The sequence below is a fragment of the Platichthys flesus genome, chromosome 6 (genome assembly GCF_949316205.1).
Source record: "Platichthys flesus chromosome 6, fPlaFle2.1, whole genome shotgun sequence".
Taxonomy (NCBI): Eukaryota; Metazoa; Chordata; class Actinopteri; order Pleuronectiformes; family Pleuronectidae; genus Platichthys; species Platichthys flesus.
Genome location: NC_084950.1, coordinates 1381505 through 1409278, shown reverse-complemented (window position 1 = coordinate 1409278; position 27774 = coordinate 1381505). Strand labels below are relative to the sequence as shown.

Sequence of the window (27774 nt, the reverse complement as noted above, 5' to 3'; positions counted from 1 at the left end):
CAGCTCAGACCTGAACCTCAGGTTTTGTTCCTGTAAAGTCCTAAATACTTTGATGAGCCGAGAGTACTCTGTGTGTGTAGTTGTGTGGTGAACGTCGTGTAGCTGTGTGTAACACAAATGATGTTGTGTGTGATAGTAGACGTGTGAGACGAGGGATTAACAGAAGTGGAGAGTGTCAGATAACGTTGATCCTCATCGAGGTCTGTGACCTTCTCACATCAAACACGAGGAGAAGGTTTGTGAACAAACGAAATGAGACGATTCTGCGATTTAGTTTTTATAGTTTTTGTGTATTTGTTTGAAAAAATTCCATGTGTTTGTTTTAAATCTGAAAATAAAGATCAGTCAAGCTGGAGTAGTCCCACTACTCCGCTCCTCTGCTCCCTTCACTGGTTACCAGTGGCTGCCCGCATCCGTTTCAAAACATTAGTACTTGGTACCGGTGTTGTGACCGGATCAGGTCCAGTCCACATCCAGGACCTGGTCACATGTTAGAACCCGTCCACTCCGCTCTGCTTCGGCCAATCGGCTGCTCCCTCCCTGTGAGAGACAGCTGTCACTCAACTACATCATGACTGTTTTCTGTCCAGGCTTCTAAACAGTGGAACCAGCTCCACATGGACTTCAGGAAGTTTACACATCTTCTGCCGCAAAAAAAAATACACCTAAAAACGCTAAAAATACACCTCTTCATACAGTACCCTGAATAACCTTTTGAAACTAAATACTTAGTAGAACTTAAATGTCTCTAACTTACAGCACTTTGTAGTTTTGCTTTATTTTTGAAGACATTGTTCTTCCTTGACTCTTGCTGCTCTGGGTTGCTTCCCTCGGGGCTGATGCACTTCTCTAAATTGCTTTGAATAAAAGCGTCAGCTAAATGAAACATGTAAATTTGAATGTAAATACAGTGTGTGTGTGTTCCTGTACTTATATCTTTGTGAGGACCATCGGAAGCATATACCTACAGTGAGGACATTGAGATCCACTGTTTGAGGGCTAAGACTTTTACATTAATAAAGTTTATCATTATTATAAGTATTATTCTTTAGGGTCAGAATCAGGTTTAGTTAGAGGAATGGCAATGTGTGTCCTCACAAAAATAGAAGTACAAACGTGTGTGTGTGTGTCTTCAACATATGTTCTAAACCCTCGTGTCATTGTCCTGACCATATCCACACAGTTGGTGTGTTTACATGTGTGTAGTATGTTGTGTGTGTTGAAATGAGACGGGGGGGGGCAGACAGGCACAAAGACGCACGGCTCATCCGCTCGCCTCCCCATTGACGTCAGTCCGGTATCACATGCACGAGCGGGGACCAATCGGGCTGCGCGCTGCCGCGGAGACTTGGCTGAGCTACAGCGAGACGGAGCGACGGCGGAGTAGAAGCGACCCGAGCCCGGGAGCCTGTAACGACCCTAGACCCGCGGAGCCGCCCGGAGCCGCCGCCGCCGGACAGACCCACCGAGTGACACCGGTTCCCCTGCGTCGCGCGCTCTGGAGGATCCCGCTCGGCACCGGGGCGGACGCGCAGGAGAAGCCGAGGCCCTGACGCGCTGAGCGGCCGGTGGGGGAGGCGAGGCGCCGTGGAGACGCTTCATGGCTCATTGTGCGGGCTGGAAAATGGTGGATTCCAGCGAGAAGCGCTTCCCCCGGCTGGACCTGCTGTCATAGCCCGGAGCTCGGTGGCGTTTCCCCGCGGAGGTCGTGTGTTTTTTTTAGGTAGCCCCCCCCCCCCCCCCCCCTCCACAGCTCGAGCCTTTTCTCCTGTTTTAGATTCATGTCGGATTGTGGACGCGGCGCGACGCCTCGGCCCTCCGCTCCGTGACGCGAACATTTGGAGACAATAAACTGTCGGATTTAACCGAACCATGGATTTCAACAGCGGAGGAGGAGGAGGAGGAGGTGTTGGAGGAGGAGGTGGAGGAGGAAACGAGCTGCACAACAACCAGTTCTATCAGTGCGAGGAGAACAAGCCGCTGCTGGGGGAGATGTCGGAGGGCAACAACAACACCAAGCCGGGCGCGGGGCCGGGCAAGAGGAGCCTGCTCCACTGCAGCAGCAGCGGGATGCGATACAAGCTGCTGCACGAGGGCGACATCCAGGTGTGCGTGGTCAAGCACCCGCGCACCTTCCTCAGCAAGATCCTCACCTCCAAGTTCCTGCGGAGGTGGGAGCCGCATCACCTCACGCTCACAGACAGCGGCCTGACCTCGGCCACGGTGAGTCCCAGTGTGTGTGTCTCTCTCTGTGTGTGTGTGTGTGTGTGTGTGTGCGCACATTCCTCAGGCAGCCTCAGTGTTTGTCTTTTCTTGTCTGGACGCAGCAGACTGGCACCGAGATTACGCACGGTCTCTTGTTGACGCAGTTTACAAGAAGGCCGCGTGTCAGCGCTCTCACGGCCCTGATAGTGTCGGCTTCCCCCCCCCCCCCCACAACCTCCTCCTGCTCCTCCTTGTGCAACTCATCTCCCTGTGCCCGGCCGCCTCCTGCTCCGGTCCCCGGGGCGCAGAGGACGCACAGGGTCCCTTGGAGAGAGGCCCCTGGCCCCTGGAGCGCGTGTGTCTGCTGGGTCGCTGTTTGACGCTGTGGGTGGTTTTGTCTTGTGAGTGGGATCTGAACCTGTGTCCAGCCTCCATCCCCCAGCACCACCTGGTGCCTGTTATCCAACAGGAAGGTGGAGAAGGATGGAGATCTGCCTCAGTCCTTCTCATGTGGGTCCAGTTCAGATTGGGTGTGAGGACGTTTCCTCTGCTGGTCCAGGGTCATGTGACCTGTGTTTACATGGAGCTCAGTGATGAGAGGGACGCTGCGGTGGAAACAGCATCTTCTAACTGTACCAGATTAATACTCAGAATTAATAACCACATTAAGTCAGTTGTCTGACTTTAGTCTCATTATGTCGACGTGTCACATGGTGTTGGAGTTGTCACCGCGTTTTACGACAGCGACAAACTGCTCGACAACACTTTGTAAACAAGATGGAAATATCAAATGAATTCGGCCAAATTTAAAAATCACCAAAACACTGATGATGAAACAACACTAAGGTCTGGAGAGCAGAACAAAACAGCAGCAGGTTCTCTGCTCAGACTCCTTCACAACAGATGATCCTCATTCTTCAGGTGAGAGGGGGGGGGGGCCAGAGACAGGAAGTGACTTGTTTGAACCTCTCTGCGAGTTCTCCAGGACAGAATCCTCTTACGCGTAGCAGCTTTAACAGACCATCATTATTTCCTGCACCTTACTTGCACCAGCGAGTTCTCGACCACAACAGGAAACACGTCTGTGGTGGTTAGTAACTCACAGAATGATAGTGAAATCATAAAAGCCTTTATTTCCTCTTCTGTTATCATCAACACTTCTGACATTTCCCACAAAGCGAAGCCCCGGTGTTTTATCAACACACCTGGTGGGAGGCTGTTTGGAGGCCGGCCTATCACAGGCCAGCTGCTTGGAGCCGTGTGATGTAGTGAAGGGTCAAACCGCCTGAGCTCAGTTCTCTGCTGGTTTACACCTGATTCATCTCGTAATGTCTCCGTGCTCAGCTTGTTGTTGTGTTGAGATCACAGACGCACAACAGCACACAAACGTGTGCACAGTTTGTTCTAAGGACATTGGTGAGATTTGAAATTGTCTAAAAAAGGCAGAAAACTGCAGTAAACTGAATCTTTTTTTCAAGGTTTGATGACATGAACTCAGTTAGTGTTTGTGAAGCAGCAGCAGGTTGTCGATTCCGACTCGTTCACACCAAGAGGAACATGTGGGAACATCCAGGCAAGGGGCGGAGCCTGTAGAGCAGCAGGAGGCGGAGCCTGTAGAGCAGCAGGAGGCGGGACATGACGTATACATTCTGCTGAGGAACGATCAGAGTTGTTGTTTACCTCTACACCGGCGGCTCGTTTGTATTCACACATTCACCTTCTCTGGAGAAAAGCTTCAGACATTATCCCGAGTCCTGCCCAGGAGGCCGGCAGGAGAACCTCTGGAGAACCTCCGGAGAACAGCTCGCCTCCTTGGAAAGCTTCAGGAGATTCTCCAGAGTTCAGTGCAGGGCTCACAGCAGCTGGAGATATGAAGGATGTGATCATGAATCAGTTATGAAACAGGATGAGGTGAAGTGATGCAGTTAATCATGGTATCTTCCTCCTGCTGACCAAATAACAGTTAAACCACATTTTACTGCTCGAGCAGGATTACACAAGAGCAGCTGAACAGACGTGAACATAAACCTGGTGGAAGGAAGAGTTACGGCTGAGAGGAGAACTCATGTTGGATCCAGGATCTTCTCCAACTCTTTCTTTAACATTGTGAGATAGAATGATTTCCAAAGGGAGTAATTCAAGGATCCTGATGGAAGGAACCTCTCCTGATATCTGTGAGGTTGTGTAATCTGGAGCAGTCCAAGTGAGTTTAAAGGGGCCGTTGAGCCTCGGTGGAAGTTTACTGAGCGATGGTCTCATAAACTTTTACTTCCTTTGGCTTGTAAATTCATATTCATTCTTCATCGCTTGTAATTTCATTGTATTTCCTCCGGGGGGGATAAATCTACATATGCTGTTATTATAACGTCGTTAACTTCCCTATTTTTACACTGAGAAATAACAATTATATAAATGTGATTTAAGGGTATGAAAAAGATGATGAGGATCTGTTGTGAACATTCCTCAGGCTGGTGGACGCTCGGCCTTTAGGAATCTGAGCCTGATTGAATTTAAGACCTTAACGAGTGTTTGGTTCTTTAGTATTAATGTGAAACCTGTGATGGACTCTAATCGTTTGCTATCAGACTAAACGTGGAGACCATCTTTCTCATACAATTTAGATTTTAATGCTGAACAGACAGTTCCTCGGCTCCTTCGTTTTACACGTGTGTTATTGTGTGATTGATAGTAGAGTTTGTGCGAACACTTGAGGCAGTACACTGTGTGTCTGTGTGAGTTTAACAGATTCACACTTTGACCTCATTTCCAGGGACTAGTTTTAATGTTCGGTGGAATCTGGTGTTGCTCTGATCGCGGCTCATAGATGTTGTGATGAAGCCTCAGGGACTCTGTATTGATGGTGGATTTGGTGAGAGACACACTTTGAACCTCGGCCAGCAGCCGCCGGCTCGGCCAGGATCCCGTCTCAGTGGGGGGGGGGGAGGTTCCTGAGTCTCCTCACACAGGAGCCACCGTCTGCGTTGTGTTCATGACGCTCCGCAGACACCTGCTGGATTTGTCTGAGTCAAACTTATTTTTCAGGCACAAGACCTCATTTGTTTAGTGGAAATTATCCACAGCAGGTTTGGCCTGTTCAGGGTCTGGATGCCCCCCCCCCCCCCGTGTGATCCCTCAGGAGGAGAGGAGTGGTGTAGTGGATTCATGAGGTTTATGAAGTTCAGATAATTCACCTGAACTGATCCAGACACTCATCAACACAACGTCCTCACCTTCAGACTGAGATGCTGCACATAGTGACTGATTCAGGTGGTCGACACAACAGGGTTTGAATTATTGTTTATTTATTATCACTCTGTGGGAAACGCTGAATGTTTTCTTCGTGGCCGACCTGCTGTAATATTTGTCGTGTGCAGGAGGTCGAGGTTTATAAGAAACGTCTCTTTCATAGAGTTTTGTAGCTGCTATTATTATAAACTGGAATTCTCCGACCCAACAACCATCGACCTACAACGTGTTGCTCCTCAGTATCCTGTCACGATGGGGATTTATCAGACATCAGGAGTGTAGCACATTCATATTTAATGAAGATATTTATTTCTGTCCCTTCATTGATCTCGTTTCCTCTCTGAAACCACATGTTCCTGTTCTCTGAGCCTGACCCTGAACTTTAACGACACAGTTTTCTTCTGTCAAACACTGAAAATGCAGAGTTTGCTTTTTACAAACTTTGGCCGGAGATTTTAAATCGACTTGTGGCCGTTTAAAAACTGTTGTTTCTAAAATAAGGTTAATTTAAATGCAAAAGATGAAACGGATCATTTGTTTGATGAGAGAACTTTTTCCTGATATTCAGTGTGAACCTGTCGCTTCATGGGTTCTGTGGTCGACCACGTTAACAGACCAGAGGCGTTTCTCACCAGATTCTGAGCTTCCTGAGTCGTTCTAACCTCTGCACACGTCTGGTGCATCATCCTGTGGAAAGCCTCAGAGATCCACCAGCAGCTGAATTCCTTCAGCGCCCACATTTAGTCGACGTGCTAGAGAAAGTGGGTCGTGGATCAGGAGCCGTCCTTCAGGGAACTTTAGTCTGCTTTGAATTTACGGCAGGAAACGGAGACGTCAGCGGGAGAAACTCTGAAGCTTCTGCTGGTTCCTTTTGTTTTCCATCCAGACGCTCATTGTGTGTTTGTGTGACACCAGCCCAGAGATCACGTGTCGGTCCACGATGTCGCTTATCTTCAGCCTGTAGAGGCTGAAATATGAGGAAGAGGGTTTTGTGTTCAAGCATGAATGTGCATTTCCTGAGTGGCCTCGTTGTTGAGTGGCTTGTGGGCAGGAGAACAATGCCCATGCCTTCGCTCGGCTCTCGCACAGAAGAGACTTCACTTCCCACCAGGAGGCGAAGAGCGTTGACTGCGTCCCCAGTGTCCCCAGTGTCCCCAGTGTCCCCAGTGTCCCCACGCCAAGCCACATGACTGCTGGAGAAAAGAGCTTTGTGAGAGCGAGCACGGCTGCCAAGGGTTTCATGAGTTTGACTAACAGAACTCACATGAACCTCGAGGAACGTTCTGATGCACCATCTCGTGCGTGTGTGTGTGTGTGTTTGTGTTTGTTGTCGTGACTTTCTCTGGTCCCTCCTCTGTCAGGCCTGTAGTCAGGAACCTAACCTACATCACAGTTTGGTCTGAGGGGCTCCGGTGCAGCTGAAGCACTTCCTGCGTCTCGCTCACTAAAGGCCTGAGATGAGAAGCGTCTGGTTGCAGCGAGCGGATTGTTAGCGGCAGTGAGACGGGAGGCGGGAGGCGGGAGCTCGTTAGGAATCAATCAGGGCGGCTCCGGTGTCTCCGGCTCACGGGGGAGGTCTGAAAAGTCAAATGATAACGTAGGAAGCTGCTTCTGAGAAACAACTCTTTATTCTCTTTGGTTTGTTGCTTCCTGGGATCATCTGGGTCCAGGTTCCTGTCAGTGAAGATCTTTTGTCTAATGAGCAAAGAAATGTCAAAGTCGTTTTGAAGGTTGGACACAAAATTAATGAGATTTCAAATCATTGGTTGTTGGTTAACTGATAAGTTTGAGCTTGTCGGGTTCAGATGATCAGACTTTTCAGTTCAGTCTGAACCTAAAGATCAGGTGTGAATGGTTCCTCTGACCAACGCACCAAAGGTTAGACCAGAAGAGGAGGTCTGGATCAAACTGGACCGTGGTTCACCCCAGTCCTCCAGGAACCTGTCCACTCTGCCTCACTGCCAACATGACCCACTACTGTAGATCTACCGCACCACATCAGGAGGAAACGTCCCCTTCTCCAGCAGAAGGCGACGCAGGTTCTGGTCCAGGTTCTGGTCCAGGTTCTGGTCCAGGCTCTGGTCACCAACGAGCTCCCCATTGACATCAGGACAGAAAGTCCACACATCTGCATCCACAGACTAGAGACACATGTCTTCTGACCATGATCTCTACCATCTTTAAACCTGGACTGTACAGAATGATTTGATTGGGTCTGGGTTGTGGAAGAAAGAACCTGCTGATCACAACATGCTTCATATTCTTACAAAAGCCCTTTTTGGTATGCACTGGTTCAAACAGGAAACCAACAAATGTATATATATATATATATATATATATATATATATATATATATATATGACTTTAGGACCTTTTCCAGTATGAACACCTTGTCAGCACCAGTTGACCTCACAGGACTAAATCTCGGCCCTAATGAGACTAATAACCTTTCTGAGCTGCTGGTCCAGGTCCGGGTCCGGGATTGTGAACTGGTTCAGGTGAAATATGAGGTTTTTGTTTGACTGAGTATGTGAAGTATAAATCCAGATCAGCTGATTTAAAAGAGGAAGCTACTGAAAAACCAATGGGTGGTTTTGTTTCAATCCAAAATAAAGGGAAGAGAAAGTTGTGTGCTCCACAGACACACACACACACACACACACACACACACACACACACACACTCACACTGTAAAACTTGAGCCTTCACACCTTTCTTACAACTTATTCTCCCATAATCCTCTTTGCATTCAACTCGTTGGAGACTTATTCTCGGCTGTTTTAACTTGGGGATAAATTATAAGTTTAAGTTTCCAATCTTCTTATTCATGGAGCTGAATCTGTGCAGGTTTGAGTCTTTCACTTACAAAGACTTGAACTCAGAAGGAGAAAGAACCAAGTAGGAGGCTGAATTCCAACTGGAGCCAGAGCTTTAATACAAACGGTTGTTTCCACCCGGAGCAGTGATCACAGTTGTGGACGACAAGACGTCACAGAAAGTCCAGAAAAACTATTTTTCCATTACGAGCAGTTTTATTTATATTCTCCCACTGCTGCTTCGGAATGAGAGTGAACGGCTCAGGGAGAAGAGATGAGAGCCAACGTGTCCTGGCAGAAACACACGGAGATCAGGAAACTGAATATGAAACTGTCCACGTGCACAGTCATGTTATTGACATGTGGAGCAGATCAATATCACAGTTCTTTCTGCATGGGTTCTACTTTCTTTCTGAATCTGAGTTGGAGCTGCACTGACTCATGGATCCTCGGCTGGCTTCAGGTCAGCGCCGGGTTCTCGTCCTCCGCGGTTTCCTTGTTCCCTAACGTTTGGAGAAGTAGAGCAGCTTCTGACGTCACACCAGTTTGTCCCCGAGCGCAGGACACGCCTCGTTCCTGTCCTGGTGAGATCGCTCCGTCACAATGAGGGTTCGCATCCCCGCGGCTGGTGAACTGGTGTCGTGTGTGGTTTGTTGTAAATATGAAACCGAGAGAACACAGGATGTGAAACGATGATGTGTCCGATGACAGGAACAGGAAGACGTCCTCGTGACCACGCCTTCTTTCAATGTGAATCTGAACCTGATTCAACGTTCAGTGTCTCGGCTTTAATTCATTTGTCACATTCAGAGTTTGAGAGAGTGACTTGGAAGTTGTAGTTTTCCAAAACGATGAAACAACTTAACTTAACTTCTCATGAGATTGGGAGGATGCGAGGAGTCTCAGGGGTCAGAGCGGTCGTCCTCTAACCAGATGGTCGGCAGTTCGATTCCAATCCTTCCAAGTCCTTCTGCAACACACTGAACCCCAAATAGTCCCTCCTCATAAAGAAAGAGCTGCACTGTGTGAATGTGTGTGTGTTAATGTAAACCTTCACAAGGGGTTAACGAGACCTTGACCTTTGACCCCCAAAGTACACATAGTTCCTTGAGTCCAGGTGAACGTTTTTATAAAATCTGAAGTAACTTCCCTCGAGGTTGAGATATCGTGTTGCATGGGGCCGACCACCTGGAAGAGTAGAACCTCTGGCTGTCGGCCGCCCCCCCCAGGTGCCTTCAAACCTTCACGTAAACAGTTGAACTGTCCATCACCTCTCGCTCGCAGCACGCTGACCTTTTAAAATGGCTGCTTGACCTTTCCAGCGCACTGATGGCTGCAGCGGGAGCGACCACCTGATGCCGGTCGGTGTGTGTTTCTCCTCCTGCAGCTTGGTGAACACAACGTATCAGGAGCCGATGGCGTTGTGGGCGTGACTCAGCGTTAACACGTGTCACCACAAAGTCACACCTGAGAGTTGAAGGAGAGGAGCCTCGAGTTAAATGTCCGTGTGTCCACAGTGCTTCCATATCAGGGGTTTGAATGTTGTTGCAAATGTCACTTTTCATCATGCACATTAGTTACACAAGTCAAAACTGCAAAGAAATGTTCCAGATTACCCAGAATTCACCTTGTTGTGATTATTAGGCCATGAGGAAATAACTAGTCCACTAAAGAACAACCCTGTGTGTGTACATATGAATTAAATCATGTATGTTTCATTGTCATCGACATATTGTTGAAACTTTAGGGTCGAGAACCTTCTGCTGCTTTTCTTATTGTGCGTCTCTGAACTACAGGAGATGGTTCGAGTCCCACAACACGGAGACAATACGTCTGTCCTCTGTTCCCTAGAATCTCAATAACAGAGACGCATTGATGTGAAGACAACTCTGCAGAGGTCATGTTTACTCTCTGTTTCTTCTTCTTCTTCTTCTTCTTTCCGTCGGTGCTCTTGTCTTCTTCTTCTTCCTCCTCTCTCCGTTGCGCTCTTGTCTTCTTCTTCTTCTTCCTCTCTCCGATGTTGCACTTGTCTTCTTCTTCTTCCTCTCTCCGATGTTGCTCTTGTCTTCTTCTTCTTCTTCCTCTCTCCGATGTTGCACTTGTCTTCTTCTTCTTCTTCCTCTCTCCGATGTTGCACTTGTCTTCTTCTTCTTCCTCTCTCCGATGTTGCACTTGTCTTCTTCTTCTTCTTCCTCTCTCCGTTGTTGCTCTTGTCTTCTTCTTCTTCTTCCTCTCTCCGATGTTGCACTTGTCTTCTTCTTCTTCCTCTCTCCGATGTTGCTCTTGTCTTCTTCTTCTTCTTCCTCTCTCCGTCGTTGCTCTTGTCTTCTTCTTCTTCTCTCCGTTGCGCTCTTGTCTTCTTCTCCCTGGAAACAAACCACAAGAACAAAAAAATGAAACACAACGTACATGTTCATCCTGTTGTTCCTATGGCAACGCAGCAGTGAGCAGAACAGACAGAGGAAGGAGAGAGAGAGAGAGAGAGAGAGAGAGAGAGAGAGAGAGAGAGAGAGAGAGAGAGAGAGAGAGAGAGAGAGAGAGAGAGAGAGAGAGAGAGAGAGAGAGAGAGAGAGAGAGAGAGAGAGAGAGAGAGAGAGAGAGAGAGAGAGAGAGAGAGAGAGAGAGAGAGAGAGAGAGAGAGAGAGAGAGAGAGAGAGAGAGAGAGAGAGAGAGAGAGAGAGAGAGAGAGAGAGAGAGAGATTAAGGTGGAGGGAGACAATCACTGTACGCTCTTATGCAGGATGGAGTATCTATGGTAACCCTCGGCTGGTTATCAGAACATTGAACGTCCCTCTGTTTGTCTCCACCCGTCCAAAGACACGTCCGTCTCCGTCCTGAGCGCCAGACCCCCCCCCCCTTCGTCGTCGTGCTGCGGGCGTTCAAATCCAGCAAAACACGAGTTCATGAAAGGAAAAACAGATGAATGGACAGAGACAGAGGAACAGACAGATGGACAGACAGACCGACAGAGACACAGACAGACAGATGGACAGAGACACAGACAGAGGAACAGACAGACAGATGGACAGAGACACAGACAGAGACACACAGACAGATGGACAGACAGACCGACAGAGACACAGACAGACAGACCGACAGAGACACAGACAGAGGAACAGACAGACAGATGGACAGAGACACAGACAGAGACACACAGACAGATGGACAGAGACACTGACAGACAGATGGACAGAGAGACAGAGAGACAGACAGACAGACAGACAGACAGAGACACAGACAGACAGACAGACAGACAGATGAACAGAGACACTGACAGAGGAACAGATGGACAGAGACACTGACAGAGACACAGACAGACAGATGAACAGAGACGGGGTTCATGTTACTCTACCAAGGAAATTAGACATCTCGCCCAGAACCAATATTTGCCCTGGATGGTGTCCATAATGAAAATACAGTACATGCAGTTTCACAACTCGTGTGTGTGTGTGTGTGTGTGTGTGTGTGTGTGTGTGTGTGTGTGTGTGTGTGTGTGTGTGTGTGTGTGTGTGTGTGTGTGTGTGTGTGTGTGTGTGTGTGTGTGTGTGTGTGTGTGTGTGTGTGTGTGTGTGTGTGTGTGTGTGTGTGTGTGTGTGTGTGTGTGTGTGTGTGTGTGTGTGTGTGTGTGTGTGTGAGTGAGAACGAGGAGGGAGTGAGACAGAAAAGCCAGCTCGCTCGATCAGCCACGGAGGGGGGTGTGAATAAAGGAATAGCCTGTTGGTTCTTCAAGGGGCGGGGGGGCAGAGAGAGAGAGGCACCTGTCTGCACGCCGCCGCTGAGTCCATATGACAGTAGTTGTGTGTTTGTGTTGAGAGGAGCCGTGTGTTTATCTGTCTGGAGGCAGTGGAGTGATACCAGAACCGTGTGTGGAGGCCTGTGTGCGTTTGACCCTGACTATCACCTGGTCCCTCGTTATAACCAGTGTTATAGAGATGCTGTTTGTGTACATTTGTATAAACAAGTTCAGGCGTTACTTAATTTCTTCATTATGAATTATTATTATGATTCCTCTGAATGTTTCCCCGTCTGTAGAGCCTTAACGAACCTCAGTCCCCCCCCCCCCCGTTTGGCATTTTCAAACTAAAGTGCAGCTGTGTGGATGAAGCCTGAATCTAACCTGGAAGTGGAGAATCACAGAAACCCATATTTCCTGTGAGAACCTGTGAACATGTGTCAGAAGGTTGTGTTGGAGCTGTGTCACCACACTGGTGCGGTGGCGGCCACATCCAGGCCGAGCTCCGCCTCCTTCACACCGGCGCTCGGACACTTTCTTCCTTTTGCAAAACAAAAACCATCAGCTGGAGTCAGAGTGAGTTTTTTCTAAATGAAAACCAAAAGTGAAGCGGATGCTGACGTGTGCAGAGCGAGCTTCTCAGCAGCAGTGACTGATACCAGGTCAGCCAGTGACGCTGATTACTGGGAAAATCAACCGCTGATTCATTTCACTGCCATTTTCTGCTGTTGTGACACACACGCGTCTTATTATAGACACTGTGGCATCGAACAGCTCTCGTCAACTCCTCTCGGGGTTGGAATATATACAAACTCGGTTTCCTTGTGGCTTTCGCTCGGCTTCGTTATTTTTATCTGTTTATATTCTTTCCCTCTTTCTGCCCCCCCCCCGTTTCTCTCTCTAAAGACTCTTCTGTTCCTGACTCCGGAAACTTGTGGTAATTTGTCAGCGTTTCTGTAATCGCTCAGAGACGAGCAAACAGGTTGTGGCCTGTTACTGTTGCATCTGTGAGCCCAGCGCTCACAATGGTGAGGGCTGTGATCCCTGTATGTGTGTGTGTGTGTGTGTGTGTGCGTGTGTGTGTGTGTGTTGACTCACAGCCACAGGAACAATGTCTCTCTAGGTGATGTTTTGTGTAATTGTGTGATTAATGGCCTTTTCCAAATTGATTTTCCACTTTGTCTCAGCGTTCAGTGACTGTTCACTTGGAACAATATCAAATGTCACCACAGCTGATAGGGACGTGTCGTGTGCTCCAGCAGCAGCCGGTTTGTTTGGCCGTGTGTTGACTCAGGGCAGACCGGCCCTGGTGATATTTCTTTTTGTCCGTCCGGCCGACTGCCAGTAAAAATAAATGGCTTTTTATCCCGGGGCCCTGTTTAAACACACAGTGTGTGTACTGTGCCTGTGAGACTGACTCTCTCTCCTCTCCCTCAGCCCACCGGTTACATGGAGACGTCCCTGTCCTACAGCTCCATCGAGGACCTGCAGCTGCTCTCGTGGGACAACGCTCCAAAGTACTGCGTCCAGCTCAGCTTCCCCGGAGGCACCGTCCTGCTGCAGGTAACACAACTCACCGGCCGTCACACTAATGTGTGTTTGCATGAACCTTCTCGGACGGGTCTGGAATAACAGGAGTTTAAATACAATCTGCTTCTACCTGAACATTTTCTGAACTGTTTCCATTCAGGCTCAGATGATTGGTTTGCGTTGGTGAGTGATTGTGAGTCTGTTGACAAATCCTCACATTCACACGTGTGTAAACAGATGTCTGAGGACAGGGCAGCGCACAGACCAGTTAACTGAGCCGGTTTAGGACAGAACCAGATCCTGAACCAGTGAACTGCTCTGAACTCCTGGGGACATAACCTCACCTTGACCTTCACAGCTGGTCCTGAGTCCTCCAGCCCACTTACCTCTGATTCCCAGCCCATTCAGGGTGTTGTGGGTCGTTGGGTTAGCAGGATCTCTGCACAGCCGCCTGCAGGTTCAGTTTGTGCCGAGAAGGAAAAGCTTCATTCCCACGAGCCCCCGTCAGTCAGAGCTCGAGAGGAGAACCTGCTGCTGCTCTCCAGCGATGGAAAGAACAGAGAAAATTAGAAGATGATTGAAGTGGAACAGAGAACAGAAGATGTCTGAGGTTTAGGGATTAATATCGTGAAAAAAATGAAATCCTCATCTGAACATCATCCTGGTTTGGACTCCAGCAGCCGGTCGCTAGTTATTGTTGCCAGTTCAGGAAATTCTTCCAAAACTCCTGGAACATGTGAGCGACGTGTGCTCCATCACCCACAGCTCATCACAGAGGATCGTTTGAGACCCTGGTAGAAAGTCTGATCTGACCCGGGATCAGCGTCTGACGGAGAAGAGCTTGGTGTCTGAAGCTCTAACTCCCTTTCTACCTGAGGACACTTTCACACCTTGATTGGTTCAGAGCTTCAGACTCTTCGGTTCAGTCTGAACCTAAACATCAGGTGTGAACGGTTCCTCAGAGCAGAAGAGGAGGTCTGGATCAAACTGAACCAGGGTCTGTTGGTTTGCAGGGATCACAGAACTCGTCCATTCTAGATTTTCTGCCACAGTGACGTGTGTAGCGGTGCAGTTTCTCCTGGTTCTCTCTCTGATGAGCTCACGTTGAGGTTCTCTGTCTAGAAGACGCATGTAGTGAGGTGGAGGTGAACGATGAGTCATTTCACACCGATTCATGTGTGTCTGTTCATCTGCTGGATTAGTGGATTAACATGTCGTTATGTCTCTTTCAGGAAGTAAAATGTATTTTAACTTATGTGAGATCACATTTGACAAATGTTTTTTTGTCTGTTTGTGTGTGTGTGTGTGTGTGCGTGTGTGCCACAGGCTGCAAACAGCTACTTAAGAGACCAGTGGTTTCACTCCCTGCAGTGGAAGGTAAGGTTACACTTTGTCTTTAACTATTAATGTAACTGTTTCATCAGCTCCATAAAAGCATTTCATCACACACACACACACACACACACAAACACAGTGTAACTGTATTCTAGCTTTACTGCTCCTTATTATCAGACTTATTTTAGATTTGTTGTTTATTCAATAAAACACATAGACATTAACAAATGCACAACATTTACAAATACACAAACACAACTCACATTACGTCGGATCACATTTGGTTGTTTGAACATGTAACACAAACAGACTCTGAGCTGCTGAACAAAGCTCTCACTGACTTCCTGTGGAAAACAGTCAACAGTGTTTCTTGAGCAACAATGAAAGTTGTCAGCGCTCATAAGAAGAGTTGTGTGTCACGATGGGACTTTGCACTTTACTCTTCCTGTTCGTGTGGTTTCACGGCATCGTGTTGAATAAAGAGGAGAAGAGCCACAGGTTCGATTCCCAGAGTGCCGGTTTCTCTTAAGAGTGCCGGTTAGAGCCGGTTCCTCCGGATGTTCCTCACCTCTGTGTCTCCTGCAGAAAAAGATCTACAAGTACCGGAAGGTCCTGAACAACCCGAGCCGCTGGGACGTGGTGCTGAAGGAGATCCGGGCGCTGGTGGACATGGCTCTGACCTCACCGCTGCAGGACGAGTCCATCCACCAGGCTCCGCTGCACATCATCTCCACGCTTCTGGCTGAGGTACACAGACGCACACAGAGACACACACACACACACACTAAAGGCTGATATTAGAAAGGGCATCAATCTGAATCTAATCCTAATTGTCTTCATTTTATTTTCTAATTGTCACAATAATAAGAAAATCTTCCGCCGTGGAAATTGAATTATCATATTTACATCAGTCCTGAACTTGGATTAAATCCAGAGGAAGTGTGGAGTCGCACAGTGTCATATAAATAACACAATAAAAACAACTATGAAATAATAATATTACATATCGGCCAATATATCCATGTTTTCCTCCCTGACATCTGAACCTGTTGGCCCGATCAGAAAATCTCTCAAATCAGTGAATGTTCGATGTTTTAGTAAAATATGAAACTAAAACTGAACAAATTGAAAAGTGGCTCTTCTTCCTCCTCCACAGAACTCTAACCTCAGCCCTCAGGATCATGAGAACATCATCGTGGTGAGTGTGAAGTTCACTGTTTCAATAAATCGATATCTGATGCCAGGAGGAAGTTAATGATTAACTCTCTGGAGTCCGAGAGTCGAGCTGCTCAGATCTTCAAACTAACAACAACGTTTAGGTTCTCCTGGTTCCTCTTGTGTGTTTATTTACCTGGTCTGTGGCGGTCGATGCTCGTTTGACAGAATCAGAAGCTGTGAAGTGTAGTTCACCTGTTTTTAAAAGATCTGCAGTGACGGCTTCCTGCCTGGCTAGATAGAGCTAGAGATATTCATCTGTGTGTGTGTGTCTGTGTGTGTGTGTTTGTGTGTGTGTTCAGGCCATCGCTCCTCTTCTGGAAAACAACCATCCACCTCCTGATCTGTGCGAGTTCTTCTGTAAGGTGAGATCATGCTCCTCTGGTCGTGTGAGGGTGGAGGTTCTGTGAAGGTTCCTCTGGTCGTGTGAGGGTGGAGGTTCTGTGAAGGTTCCTCTGGTGGTGTGAGGGTGGAGGTTCTGTGAAGGTTCCTCTGGTGGTGTGAGGGTGGAGGTTCTGTGAAGGTTCCTCTGGTGGTGTGAGGGTGGAGGTTCTGTGAAGGTTCCTCTGGTGGTGTGAGGGTGGAGGTTCTGTGAAGGTTCCTCTGGTGGTGTGAGGGTGGAGGTTCTGTGAAGGTTCCTCTGGTGGTGTGAGGGGAGGAGGTTCTGTGAAGGTTCCTCTGGTGGTGTGAGGGTGGAGGTTCTGTGAAGGTTCCTCTCGTTGACGTGTCTCCTCTGTGTTGCAGCACTGTCGGGAGCGGCCGCGCTCCATGGTGGTGATCGAGGTGTTCACCCCGGTGGTCCAGAGGATCCTCAAACACAACATGGTGAGAACCACCACAGGGTTTTTAATAAATAAATAATAAATAAGTGATCTGAGAGGCTCCTCCGACTACAGCCAATCAGAGCGCAGGACAGGGGGACCAGACCAATCAGGGTTTTCTCAGGGGGAAACAATCCAAGTTGTTGTTGTTTATCTTTGACCCTGTTGTTTTGTTTGTGGGCAGGACTTTGGGAAGTGCCCTCGCCTGCGTCTCTTCACTCAGGAGTACATCCTGGCTCTCAACGAGCTGAACGCTGGGATGGAGGTCGTCAAGAAGTTCGTCCACAGGTGAGAAACCGCCAGCGTGGTCGCTCACGCTTCACATCCACGAGCCACAAGACGCTTCTACACACAAACAGTGTCCATAACCTTCAGTGTGTGTGTCTGTTTGTGTGTTGTAGCATGCACGGGCCAACGGGGCAGTGCCCTCACCCACGTGTTCTGCCAAACCTGGTGGCTGTGTGCCTCGCCGCCATCTATTCCTGTTATGAGGAGTTCATCAACAGGTCAGTCTCACACACACACACACTCACTCACTCACTCTCACACAAACACACACACACACACTCACTCAGACACACAAACACACTGACACACACTCACACAGACACAAACGTTCTCTCACACCTTGGACAAAAAGCTGGAGTGAAATTTGAGTAAAAGGTTTTTTATGGGCGACTGTTGCTCAGGAGGCGATCCACTGACCAGAGGGTCGGTGGTTCGATTCCTGGCTCCTCCAGTCCACATGCTGACGTGTCCTTAAGCAAAACACTGAACCCTTAAATGCCCAAAAAGTGAGTGAATGAATCGTGACAACGCTGTGTGATTATGAGTTGTATCTAAAGAGTATTTATTATTATTATTATTTACTGAATATACATCGAGGACATGACCTTGCTTCCCCCCGGTGGCTGGATGCACAGTAGGTCATATATACAGTGAAGACCTCCTCCATGTTAGCAGAGGGGACATGGATCAAGATTAAGGTGGTTCTTATCATCTTATCTTTCATGCTGCTGATATTTGCTTTGATTTATCCAGTTTGTCCTTTAATCAGTTTAAGAACCAGAGGTGAGAGAATCTCTGTTCTCCATAAAGACCTGAACACGTGTGGTCACACACGCTGAGAACATGTGAAGCTGCTGTGGGTTTCTAACCTTGCTCCGCTCTGTGTGATACGTGTTTAATCAGCTGTTGTCCTCTGTCTCTTGTTTGCCTTCGTCCATTCTCTGTTTTTCATTGATTAGACAAACACATGATCAGTAATTTCCCACATCATGTCGCTCTAATACGAAGAAACAGTGCAAACAGCAATTTGCAGACGCTGCCGGGAAATCAGATCATTTCTGTCCTGTCAGATCAGATTATGTCATTTACAGCCGTAAACTAATTTACTATGTTCCATCAGAAAAGAAGAAGCGATGCACTGACTGTGAAATACAAAAAGAAAATTCATTCTCTAAAGACCGAGGAGATGTTTCTAATATTCATGATTCCTGATGTTTCTGTGTTTAAAAAACCTTTTGAATAAATGAATCCTTGGGTTTGAAGGAGACACAAAATCAATCCAATTTAAAAGTTTTGACTTCTTATCTGAATAATTAGACACTTTGTAAATGAAAAACCCTTTTTAACTAGTTTCTTTCTGAACTACAGTCACTTGGTGGATCAGTCTAAATCTGTATTGTTATTACTGTGAGCCTCGTTGTGTTGCTCTTCAGAGATGAAGTCGTTGTGACCTCACTTCACCGGTTCCTATTTAAAAGTTCATGATTTGCTCCGCGGGGACTTTCTGTTGACTGCAGCTTGAAAAACACGATCTTCACTCATTAGCGTCACTTTCTCTCCAGAGGGGAGAACTTCTTCTGAGCTAATTTTTCCAGAACTCCGGCTCACAGAGGAACCGCCTCAGAGGGGGGGGGGGGGGGGGCCTCTTTTCTTTCCACTTTGTCATTCGACTGCTCTTTGTTATTTTTGGTTTTCCTGTCACGGTGAAATTGTCGTAACTGTCGTACTTTGACACATTGAGTTGATTTTGGTCCAATCCCGTGTCCTCGTGTCCCCGTGTCCCCGTGTCCTCCTGCAGCCGGGACAACTCCCCCAGCCTGAAGGAGATCAGGAACGGCTGCCAGCAGCAGAACGACCGAAAGCCTCCGATGCCGCTTCGCCTGCTGCGCCCCGAGCCCGCCATACCGCCTCCCGCCACCATCCTCCCCCTCTCCACCAACCCCAGTCCTCCTCAGCCGCCTCCCCCCACCCCCTCCATCACCTCCCCGACACCCACCCTGCCCCTCTCCCCTCCCCCCTCCGTCGTCAACTCCAGCGAGATCCTGGTGGAGCTGGAGCGGAACAACAACTCGACCAACGCCAGGCGGAAGGGGGGGCCATCGGGGGGCGACAGCGAGCCCAACCTCATCGACTGCCTGCTGGTCAGCCCGGCCGTCAACACTCTGTCCATCCAGCTGCCGGCGCAGGCCGACCGGGTGCTGGGCTGCTTCGCCCTCATCCTCAAGATGCTGTGAGTTCACACCCACTGAGCGTTGAGGCTTCACACACATCTCACCTTTGGATAAAACGTTTTTCTACAGATTGTCGTAAAGAAGGAAAGTGAAACATTAGCCTGAAGTTACAGAAGAGAGTGTGTTTTCAAAAGAGAAGATTAGATTCAATGATTCACTCGACAAATTGTGATAACTCAAGATTTTAGGATTTGATTATTTTTCTGATGCAGCAACGTCGAGTTTAAACACACAAAAAAAAAAAATTGAAAACTGATTTTCATCCAAAGTCTGTTTCCTCTGATTGGTCCGTCTGTCAAACTTCTACCTGCGTTGATCCTGCAGAACGTCACTGTACCGTTAAAACATCCGTAAACACACATTATTAAAATCCACGACTCTGAAGTCTGAGTTAACTGAGACGTTCAAATGGAAGATATTTATCTTTGCAGTTTAAAGGAAACATTATGTTTTTTCAGTTTCTATCCTTTAGTGTGTCATATAAGTTGTTAGTGTGTTTGTGTGTCTGTGTGTATGTCAGGACGCTCTAAAAAGCGATAGTGTCTGTGTTTTGTATCTTGTGTTACTCGACAGTAAGGCGACGCCGCTGCAGGTTTGCGTCACCTCGGCTCCGATCACGTTGCAGCTGCTCCTCTTGTCTTTCTGTGATGTCCAGGCTCCGCCCTCTCGTCTGTCCGTCCTCACAATGACTCTTTGTGTCTCTGTGTCCCTCAGGTCAGACTACGACGACTGGAGACCGGCTCTGGCCAGTCTGCTGCAGCCCATCCCCTTCCCCAAAGAGTGAGTGCTCCTTCACACCTCGGTTTTATATCGGTTTGCTTTGGGGGCATTGAGAATATCTTTCAATGTAAAAGGTCCAGGGGACGTCTTAGTGATGAAGGACTCCTCGTCCTCGTCAGTCTCTGAATGTCTCTGTTGACGGTGTGTTAGTGTCACGGAGTCGCTCTGCTCTTCACAAGCAGCAGTGATGTTTTGTAGTTTTTCAGTTGTCCTCCCCGTGCACCCCTGTGCCGTCTGTCTCTTCCCCGTCTCCGGGGACATGAACATGTTTCTAGCTGGGTCCTGGTGGGGCGGACGGCTGACGTAGGTGGGGCACCTCACCGCGGCTCCCCTGTCCCCAGAGAACTCCCTGTAATTGGCTGTAAGCAGCCCCGGGTCCTATTTGTGAGCGTCTGGCCAATCCAGAGCTTCATTAGCTCCGACCGGAGCGACGCGGGGGGGGTTAACCTGATGCTCACCTGCGCAAGTGTTGCCTGGTCGATGGCTCCGGGCGTCATTAGGAAGAGCAACAACAGTCCCAACATCCGCTGAGGACGAGTCGCGACACGCGGGCCCCGAGGACTTCTCATTTGTTCGACTTCACGCACACACGAGAGGAACTCTGAATTAAAACTCTCTGAACAAAAACAGAACTGAGAAAAGACGAAGGTTCCACATGTCAGAGTTTTTATATACCCCTCTTAACTCATAAACAAACTAAAGTAACTAAAGTAACTAAAGTTACTCCTGACGAGACAAATCAAGAATTTCTTAAATTTCAAGCTATTTCTTCAATATATTAAATGTTTCTATATTTGATTTGAAAGAACCTGATTAAAAGATCTGACATTGAATGAGCGTAGTTCACAAAGTACATGTAAATATATAAATATATGTATCACCTGTGTGTGTGTTTATAACATGTACAGAATGAGGAACTACACACGCAGCTTCCACTCTGATTTATTAGTTTTTCTCAAACACATAAACTCCATGAAGTGTTGGAACAAGTTGATATAAAAACTAGTGAAGAGTTCATTGAAGACTAATCATTTGATTAACCTCTAACACTACTGGGACCATTAAACATCTGAAGCCACAACCAGTTCATGTGCACTTGTCATGTTTGTGTTTGAAATGTCGTAACGAGCTCCGAGCGACTGTTTCCACTGAAACATGTTTTCTATGATTATGTTTCTCTGCATTGAATGTTCCAGGCTCTAATATCTCTCGTCTCTTTGTCCTCTCTCTCTTTCTTTGTCTTCTCTCTCTGTCTCTCTCTCTGTCTCTCTCTCTCTCTCTCTCTCTCTCTCTCTCTCTCTCTCTCTCTCTCTCTCTCTCTCTCTCTCTCTCTCTCTCTCTCTCTCTCTCTCTCTCTCTCTCTCTCTCTCTCTCTCTCTCTCTCTCTCTCTCAGGGCCCTCGCTCACGCCAAATTCACAAAGTAAGTATCTCAGACGTCACAAATTGCTCTTCAGACTTTCTCCAGGTTTGAAAACAACCTGACGTTTGTGTGTCTGTGTTTTAACAGGGAACTTAAACACGTCATTCAGAGGTTTGCAGAGGACCCGAGGCAGGAGGTGAGTGTGTGTGTGTGTTAGTGTGTGTTACTCTCAGTCCCTAGTTTCAAGTCTTCTTCAGCTGATGTTCATTTAGTAAATTATCATTTAGACTCAAACAGACCATAAAGCACCGGATGTGTTGGGGGGCGTGGCTCATGTGGGTGCTGTGCTCATGTCAAGCCGAAGCTTCAGATCAGCAGCTGACGTCACGATGGGCTGATTCTTTACTTCTGTATCTGACTCGTGTGTGTTCCAGGTTCACTCCTGTCTGCTGAGTGTGCGCTCGGGGAAAGACGGCTGGTTCCAGCTCTACAGTCCAGGAGGCGTGGCCTGCGATGACGATGGGGAGCTGTTTGCCAGTATGGTGAGTGCAGGGACACACACACACACACACACACACACTCTGTCAACCTGAGCCATCATCTAACGAGCGTCTGCTTGTGATTGGTCCGTCAGGTTCATATCTTGATGGGCTCCTGCTACAAGACCAAGAAGTTCCTCTTGTCTCTGGCTGAGAACAAGCTGGGCCCCTGCATGCTGCTGGCCCTGAGAGGAAACCAGACCATGGTGGAGGTCCGTCCACGTCTGGCTTTCTGTTTGACGTCCTCCAGGGTTCTGTTGTCACGTCCCTTAACAAAGTGTGTGTGTGTGTGTGTGTGTTCAGATCCTGTGTCTGATGCTGGAGTACAACATCATCGACAACAAAGACACACAGCTGCAGATCATCTCCACCCTGGAGAGCACGCAGGTCGGCCTCCGCATGTACGAGCAGCTCTGTGACCGCCAGAGAGAGCTGAAGGAGCTGGTAACTACACACACACACACATGTGAACACACACACACACACATGTGAACACACACACACACACAGTCATGTCAGACGTTTTAATCCTTACTTTAACTTGAACCCAATCAAACCTTCATTAAATCTCACTCACTCATATCTTAACTAAAACCCCTCCTAACCCTTACCTTAACCTTCACCTAATCTTAACTGTAACCCTTAACCTGAACTAACCCTCACCTTAACTTAACCTCAGTATAACTTAAGTATACCATGAATGTAAGGAAATTAATTTTCTGTCCTCATCCCGTCTCGCAGTGATAGATTCATGTTTGAATTATTTAATCACTAAAAATGGGGGGGGTGTTTTATTTGTGCGAGCTCTCGTGTCACTTCCTGGGTTCAGCCTGTCTGCAGCTGCTCACCTGCGCCACCTACTGTCGCACTTTATTCCTGCGAGGCCTTCAGCTCAGACTCTTTGTGTGTCTTCTCCTCAGCAAAGGAAAGGAGGCCCCACCCGCCTGACGCTGCCGTCCAAGTCCACGGTGAGACCAGGCCCTCGCCGCCTCACACAACTCGACCTTTAACCTCCTCACTTATCAGACACTGCGTCCGAGACACAACGACAACGCTGACTGTTTGTTTTCACGCACCACAGGACGCCGACCTGGCTCGTCTGTTGAGTTCAGGTTCCTTCGGGAATTTGGAGAACCTGAGTTTGGCCTTCACCAACGTCACCAGTGCCTGTGCCGAGCAGCTCATCAAGCTGCCTTCACTCAAACAGCTCAACCTCTGGTCCACACAGGTACAGACACACACACACACAACACAACAACACTAATGACCCGTGATCCCACAGACGCACAATGACCTTGTTCTTCTTCCCCCTCCCTCAGTTCGGGGACGCAGGGTTGAGGTTGTTGTCCGAGCATCTGGCCTGTCTCCAGGTGCTGAACCTGTGTGAGACTCCGGTCACTGATGCCGGTCTGCTGGCTCTCAGCTGTAAGGAGACACTCAGTGAAGCTGCTTTCTGTGCTCCTCTTAAAGCAGCTGACATTCAGTAACTGTGAGTGTTTGTGTTTCAGCCATGAAGAGTCTGTGCAGCCTGAACATGAACAGCACCAAACTCACAGCCGACACATACGAGGACCTCAAGGTAAAACACAACCTGAGAACCAACAGAATTATCTCAGTAGTTTACATTCAAGACAATAAGAGTTTATAGAATTAGCTTAGTGTTGATCTTCAGTCGGTAACGAAGAGAAATCCCAGTTTGGATCTTTTGCTTCTTTGTGTTGATGCAGTTTGTGTTTGTGTTTCTGTGTCTTCAGGCCAAACTGCCCAACTTGAAAGACGTTGATGTTCGGTACACCGAGGCCTGGTGATCAGCCACGCTCACACAAACACACACACACACACACACACAAACACACACACACACACACACACGCTCAGAAACATAACATGACACTTTGTGCGACGACGTCATCGCCAGCCATCACCGCAGTGTGAGGATCATGTGATGTGAGCAGACACGCCGCTGATGAAGACTCCTGAGGAGGAGTCTTCATCAGCTTGGGACGCCATCGCGCCCCCCCCCCCCCCCCCCCTGTAGCGACGCCATCACTGGGAAGGAACTGCCTTGCTTTTTGTTTTCTGAGTGAAAGTCCTTCTGGACCTCATCGCTCCCCGTCTGTCCCCAGCGTCCTGAGGACCTGGTTCCAAGTGATCAGAGGACGAGCCAGCCCCCGGTGTCCTGAGACCCCCCTCTCTCTCTCTGCCTTTACCCAAACCCTCAATCCGCCCCGCCGCCATCAGCCTTCCACTCTCTCTCCTGCCCCCATGTGTGAAGGCTGGATACAGCAGGACGCATTCCAGTTGGTCTCCCATCCCACCCCCGGCGTGCTGTAGCCCCCCCGAGCAGACGCCTCAGTCCTCGCTCTTCTACTCGTCGGCTTCAGCTCTTCAAATCCGATTCCAGCTTCTTCAAGTCGCTCATTGGGGAAACAAGGTGCTACCTCCCAGAAAAGACGAGTTGCAGGACTGTGCCTCTTCCTCGAACACAACACATTCACACGATAAGGAAAAAAAAACAGAAAAAAAAAGTTTTTATCAACTTGAATGAACATATTTTTCCAGACATCTGTGCTTTCATATATTGTGTGTTTCTATATAAACATGAAGACAAACCCCAGCGCTGACATTTCAGACACGTCTCTGGAGGAAAGTGAAACAGAGATGTTTCCTAGTTTTCAGTGTAAATACTGACGATCCCCCGTTGCTATTTAATAGGACCGTAGCTGTAGCAGTAGCTGGGTGGTCTGGGACTGCCTGATGAGTTGTGTCTTTCACACCTCCTTCACTCTGTCTCTCCTGGGTTCGTCTCAGAGCACACGCCCGGTTGTTTTGCATCATGTGACACGAGGAGCGAGGGAGGGCGCTCGTACGCGGATCTCTCTGCTCGTCGGTGGTACCGCCGACGTGTGCGTCGGACTCGAACACGGGCCCATCACCAGCTGAGAGTTGTATATTTTCATATCCTCTGCTTTTCTTTCTCTTTTGTACAGACGGTTTTTTGAAAAGAAGAAAGGACACTTGCCAAACGTCTTCATCCGGTTTAGATTTGTGTTTTGTGCACTTGCTTCATCCGGCCAGCGTGAGCGCTGTTTTAGTTCTGACCGGTCTGAGCGGAACCTGTCGTGGAGAGATCGTAGACTGTGAACCAGGATGGATGACGCGTCTCCGCTCCCTCCCTCTATCCAGAAATGAAGCCAAAACACCAACGCTGCCATCGAGGTCCCGCCCACTAATCAGGAGTCAGACTCAGCTGTCACATGACATCTCAGCGCATTTTTTTATATTCAAATTAATTAAATCCAAACGTATCAGATACTTCAGAGTGAAGAACCATCTTCATTTATTATATATGTATTTTGACCTTTGTGTAGGTGATGTCCCGTCTGCTAACAGGGAGGAGACGTTGTTTTGTTATTTGTACGATTAAAAGCGATCGCACCAGAGTTAGCTAGCAGCTAATTTGCATCCTTTGGCTTTGTGACCTATACGGCAGCCTGCCACCAGGGGGCGATCAAAGTGTTTTGACTTCATTTTAAGGGAGCGCTCATGTCGTCCATCTTTATTTACAGACCCCCCGCCCCGCCCTGCTGAGGTCGCCACAGCGCCCCTAGTGGTCGTCTTATCTTCTGTCGACCTGTTTTAATTTGTTCTGCTGAAGGGATTCGACCCCGTGTTCGACCGGTGACTCTTTTAATCGGTTTGCATCAATAATTCTCATCAGAGGAAGAAACTGAATGATTTTACATGTTCTGTCACAATCAGGCACAAAGATGGAGAAAGAAAGATGGAAACTTTCGGTCAAACACATTCCTGTGATGTTGTGGTCACTGAACCTGCGTCACAGGCTCCTCCCCCTCTGTGTCGTCTTCTCTCATTCGCTCTGACCGCGTCCATCCATTTAATTTATTCGTGTCGCCCTGCAGACGCTCCAGACGTTGGTTGAGGACAGGAAGCCGTCCACGATGATGACATGCTTTGTTTCCTATTTATTGAGTGCCATGACAGTTTCCTGTTTGGTCTGTGTGCGGCCATGTTTGGGTCGAGCCTCTGGACCTCTCTTCATATCCTGTATGATGTATATACCAGTGTATATAGTCGTCTCCTCCTCCCGGGTGAACCAGGTTTGAATCCTCGATCCCGTCTCCGTGTTTCTCGGCCTCCTCCGTCGGCAGGCTGCTGTTGCCTTCATCTTCATGTGTGTTGTTGTTGTTTCGGTTATTTTCACACAAAGTGCACTGTAATCTAAAAAAAAAATCTGTTTTCAATGCATAATATCTTTTAAGTTTCTGACGTCTTTGATTCGATGACTTTAATCAAACATTCGTGTTTTTGTTGTTTAGTTTTTATTTTGCATGTACATGTTGCATCATCTGGTATTTTTATTTTTGTCATTTTGTTTTATAAAAGGTTTGAACTATAATAAAGGGTCTGATCACTATCTCACTGAGGTTCAGGACTGAAATGGAGAGACGCCATCAAACTGTTTTCTGATTGGTCGTTGCCAGGATCTGCCCACGAGGCTCCAGGAAGTCGAGGTTTGATCGATATTGATTTTCTAAGAAGCCAATACCAATACTGGTACTTTTTGACTGAAGCTGCCTCTCGCTGAGATTTCAGAATTGAGCTTGAGCATTTTCGTATTAATAAAATGCAAGAAGTTTGAATCCTGCCAGATAATCATATCAGAGTGTAACCCGCTGAATGGCCATTGTCTTTTTTAAATAAAGTTGTTGTACAACACGGGGAAGGTGACAGTTCAGTGGAGCTTTCAATCAGTCCTGTTTTCTACCTGATGTTTTTAAAGTCTGAAGCTTTTCAGGGAACCATTCAACATTTTGGGAAACAGCTGGAGTTGGTTGAGAAGACGTCGCGTCATGAAGCCTCAGCCGTCGGAACCTTGAGCTTCATTTAGCTCCAGGAAGTTCTATCACGTATAACACATCCTGATTGGACGGTTTCATGTGCTAGATATTCACTGATTGCTAATTGGCTGCAAACTGAGGGAGGAACCAACATTAAAGTTTCCCAAAATGTCCGAGTGTTCCTTCAGACACGGTGGCAGCTCGGAGTCGACCCCGTCCCCGAGGTCGTCCCCTGCTCAGCTTCCACTGGGGACCAGCATGTTATAATGGTTTAGAGCTGGTTTGTGTTCTTATTCCTGTAGAAGCACCTCCTCTGTTCTGTCACGTCTCCGCTTCCTGTGGAGCTCATCCTGCTTTCTGCCTTTTCTCTCTGAAGCGTTTTGATTTCAAACTGTAACCGGATCCACGTCGTGCTCAAGTCTTAACAGTTGTTCTGGAAGAAACCGGGTCCGATGTGGCACAGACTGAAAAACTGTATTTCCCATGATTCCTTGTAGTAAAAGGTTTTTTTGGCAGCTGGAAAAGGAGACCCCCCCCCCCCCTCTTGTTTCTCTTCCTCAGTCTTTCTCCATATGGATCTGCTTCTCCTGCCGGGTTATTATTATTATTACTATGATTCTTATTATTGCCGCTGCTGCTGCTCTGTGGCTGTTGTAATAAAACTACAAAAGATCTTCAACAGGAGAAATGAAAACTATGATGTTAAATAATTTCAATCAAAAATAAATTGTCTGTGAATTTGTTTCAGCTGTGTGTGACTTGTGTGATTTTATTCCATATAATTGTAAAAAATATAATTTAATAATATTTTT

At 47.8% G+C, this 27774-nt stretch overlaps 1 protein-coding gene across 1 annotated transcript; it reads left to right on the top strand.

The window, feature by feature from the left end:
* The first annotated feature begins 1347 nt into the window (after positions 1–1347).
* Positions 1348–27709, top strand: cmip (c-Maf inducing protein). The gene is made up of 21 exons (XM_062389367.1): positions 1348–2223; positions 13438–13563; positions 14857–14907; positions 15451–15612; positions 16022–16063; positions 16383–16445; positions 16825–16905; positions 17086–17189; positions 17303–17407; positions 18988–19419; positions 20135–20200; positions 21595–21621; positions 21709–21757; positions 21996–22103; positions 22196–22312; positions 22404–22544; positions 23021–23068; positions 23182–23328; positions 23420–23525; positions 23609–23679; positions 23855–27709. Exons 1-21 carry the CDS (start codon positions 1873–1875, stop codon positions 23906–23908), a joined length of 2451 nt encoding a protein of 816 aa, XP_062245351.1. The 5' UTR covers positions 1348–1872; the 3' UTR covers positions 23909–27709.
* Positions 27710–27774: the final 65 nt, after the last annotated feature.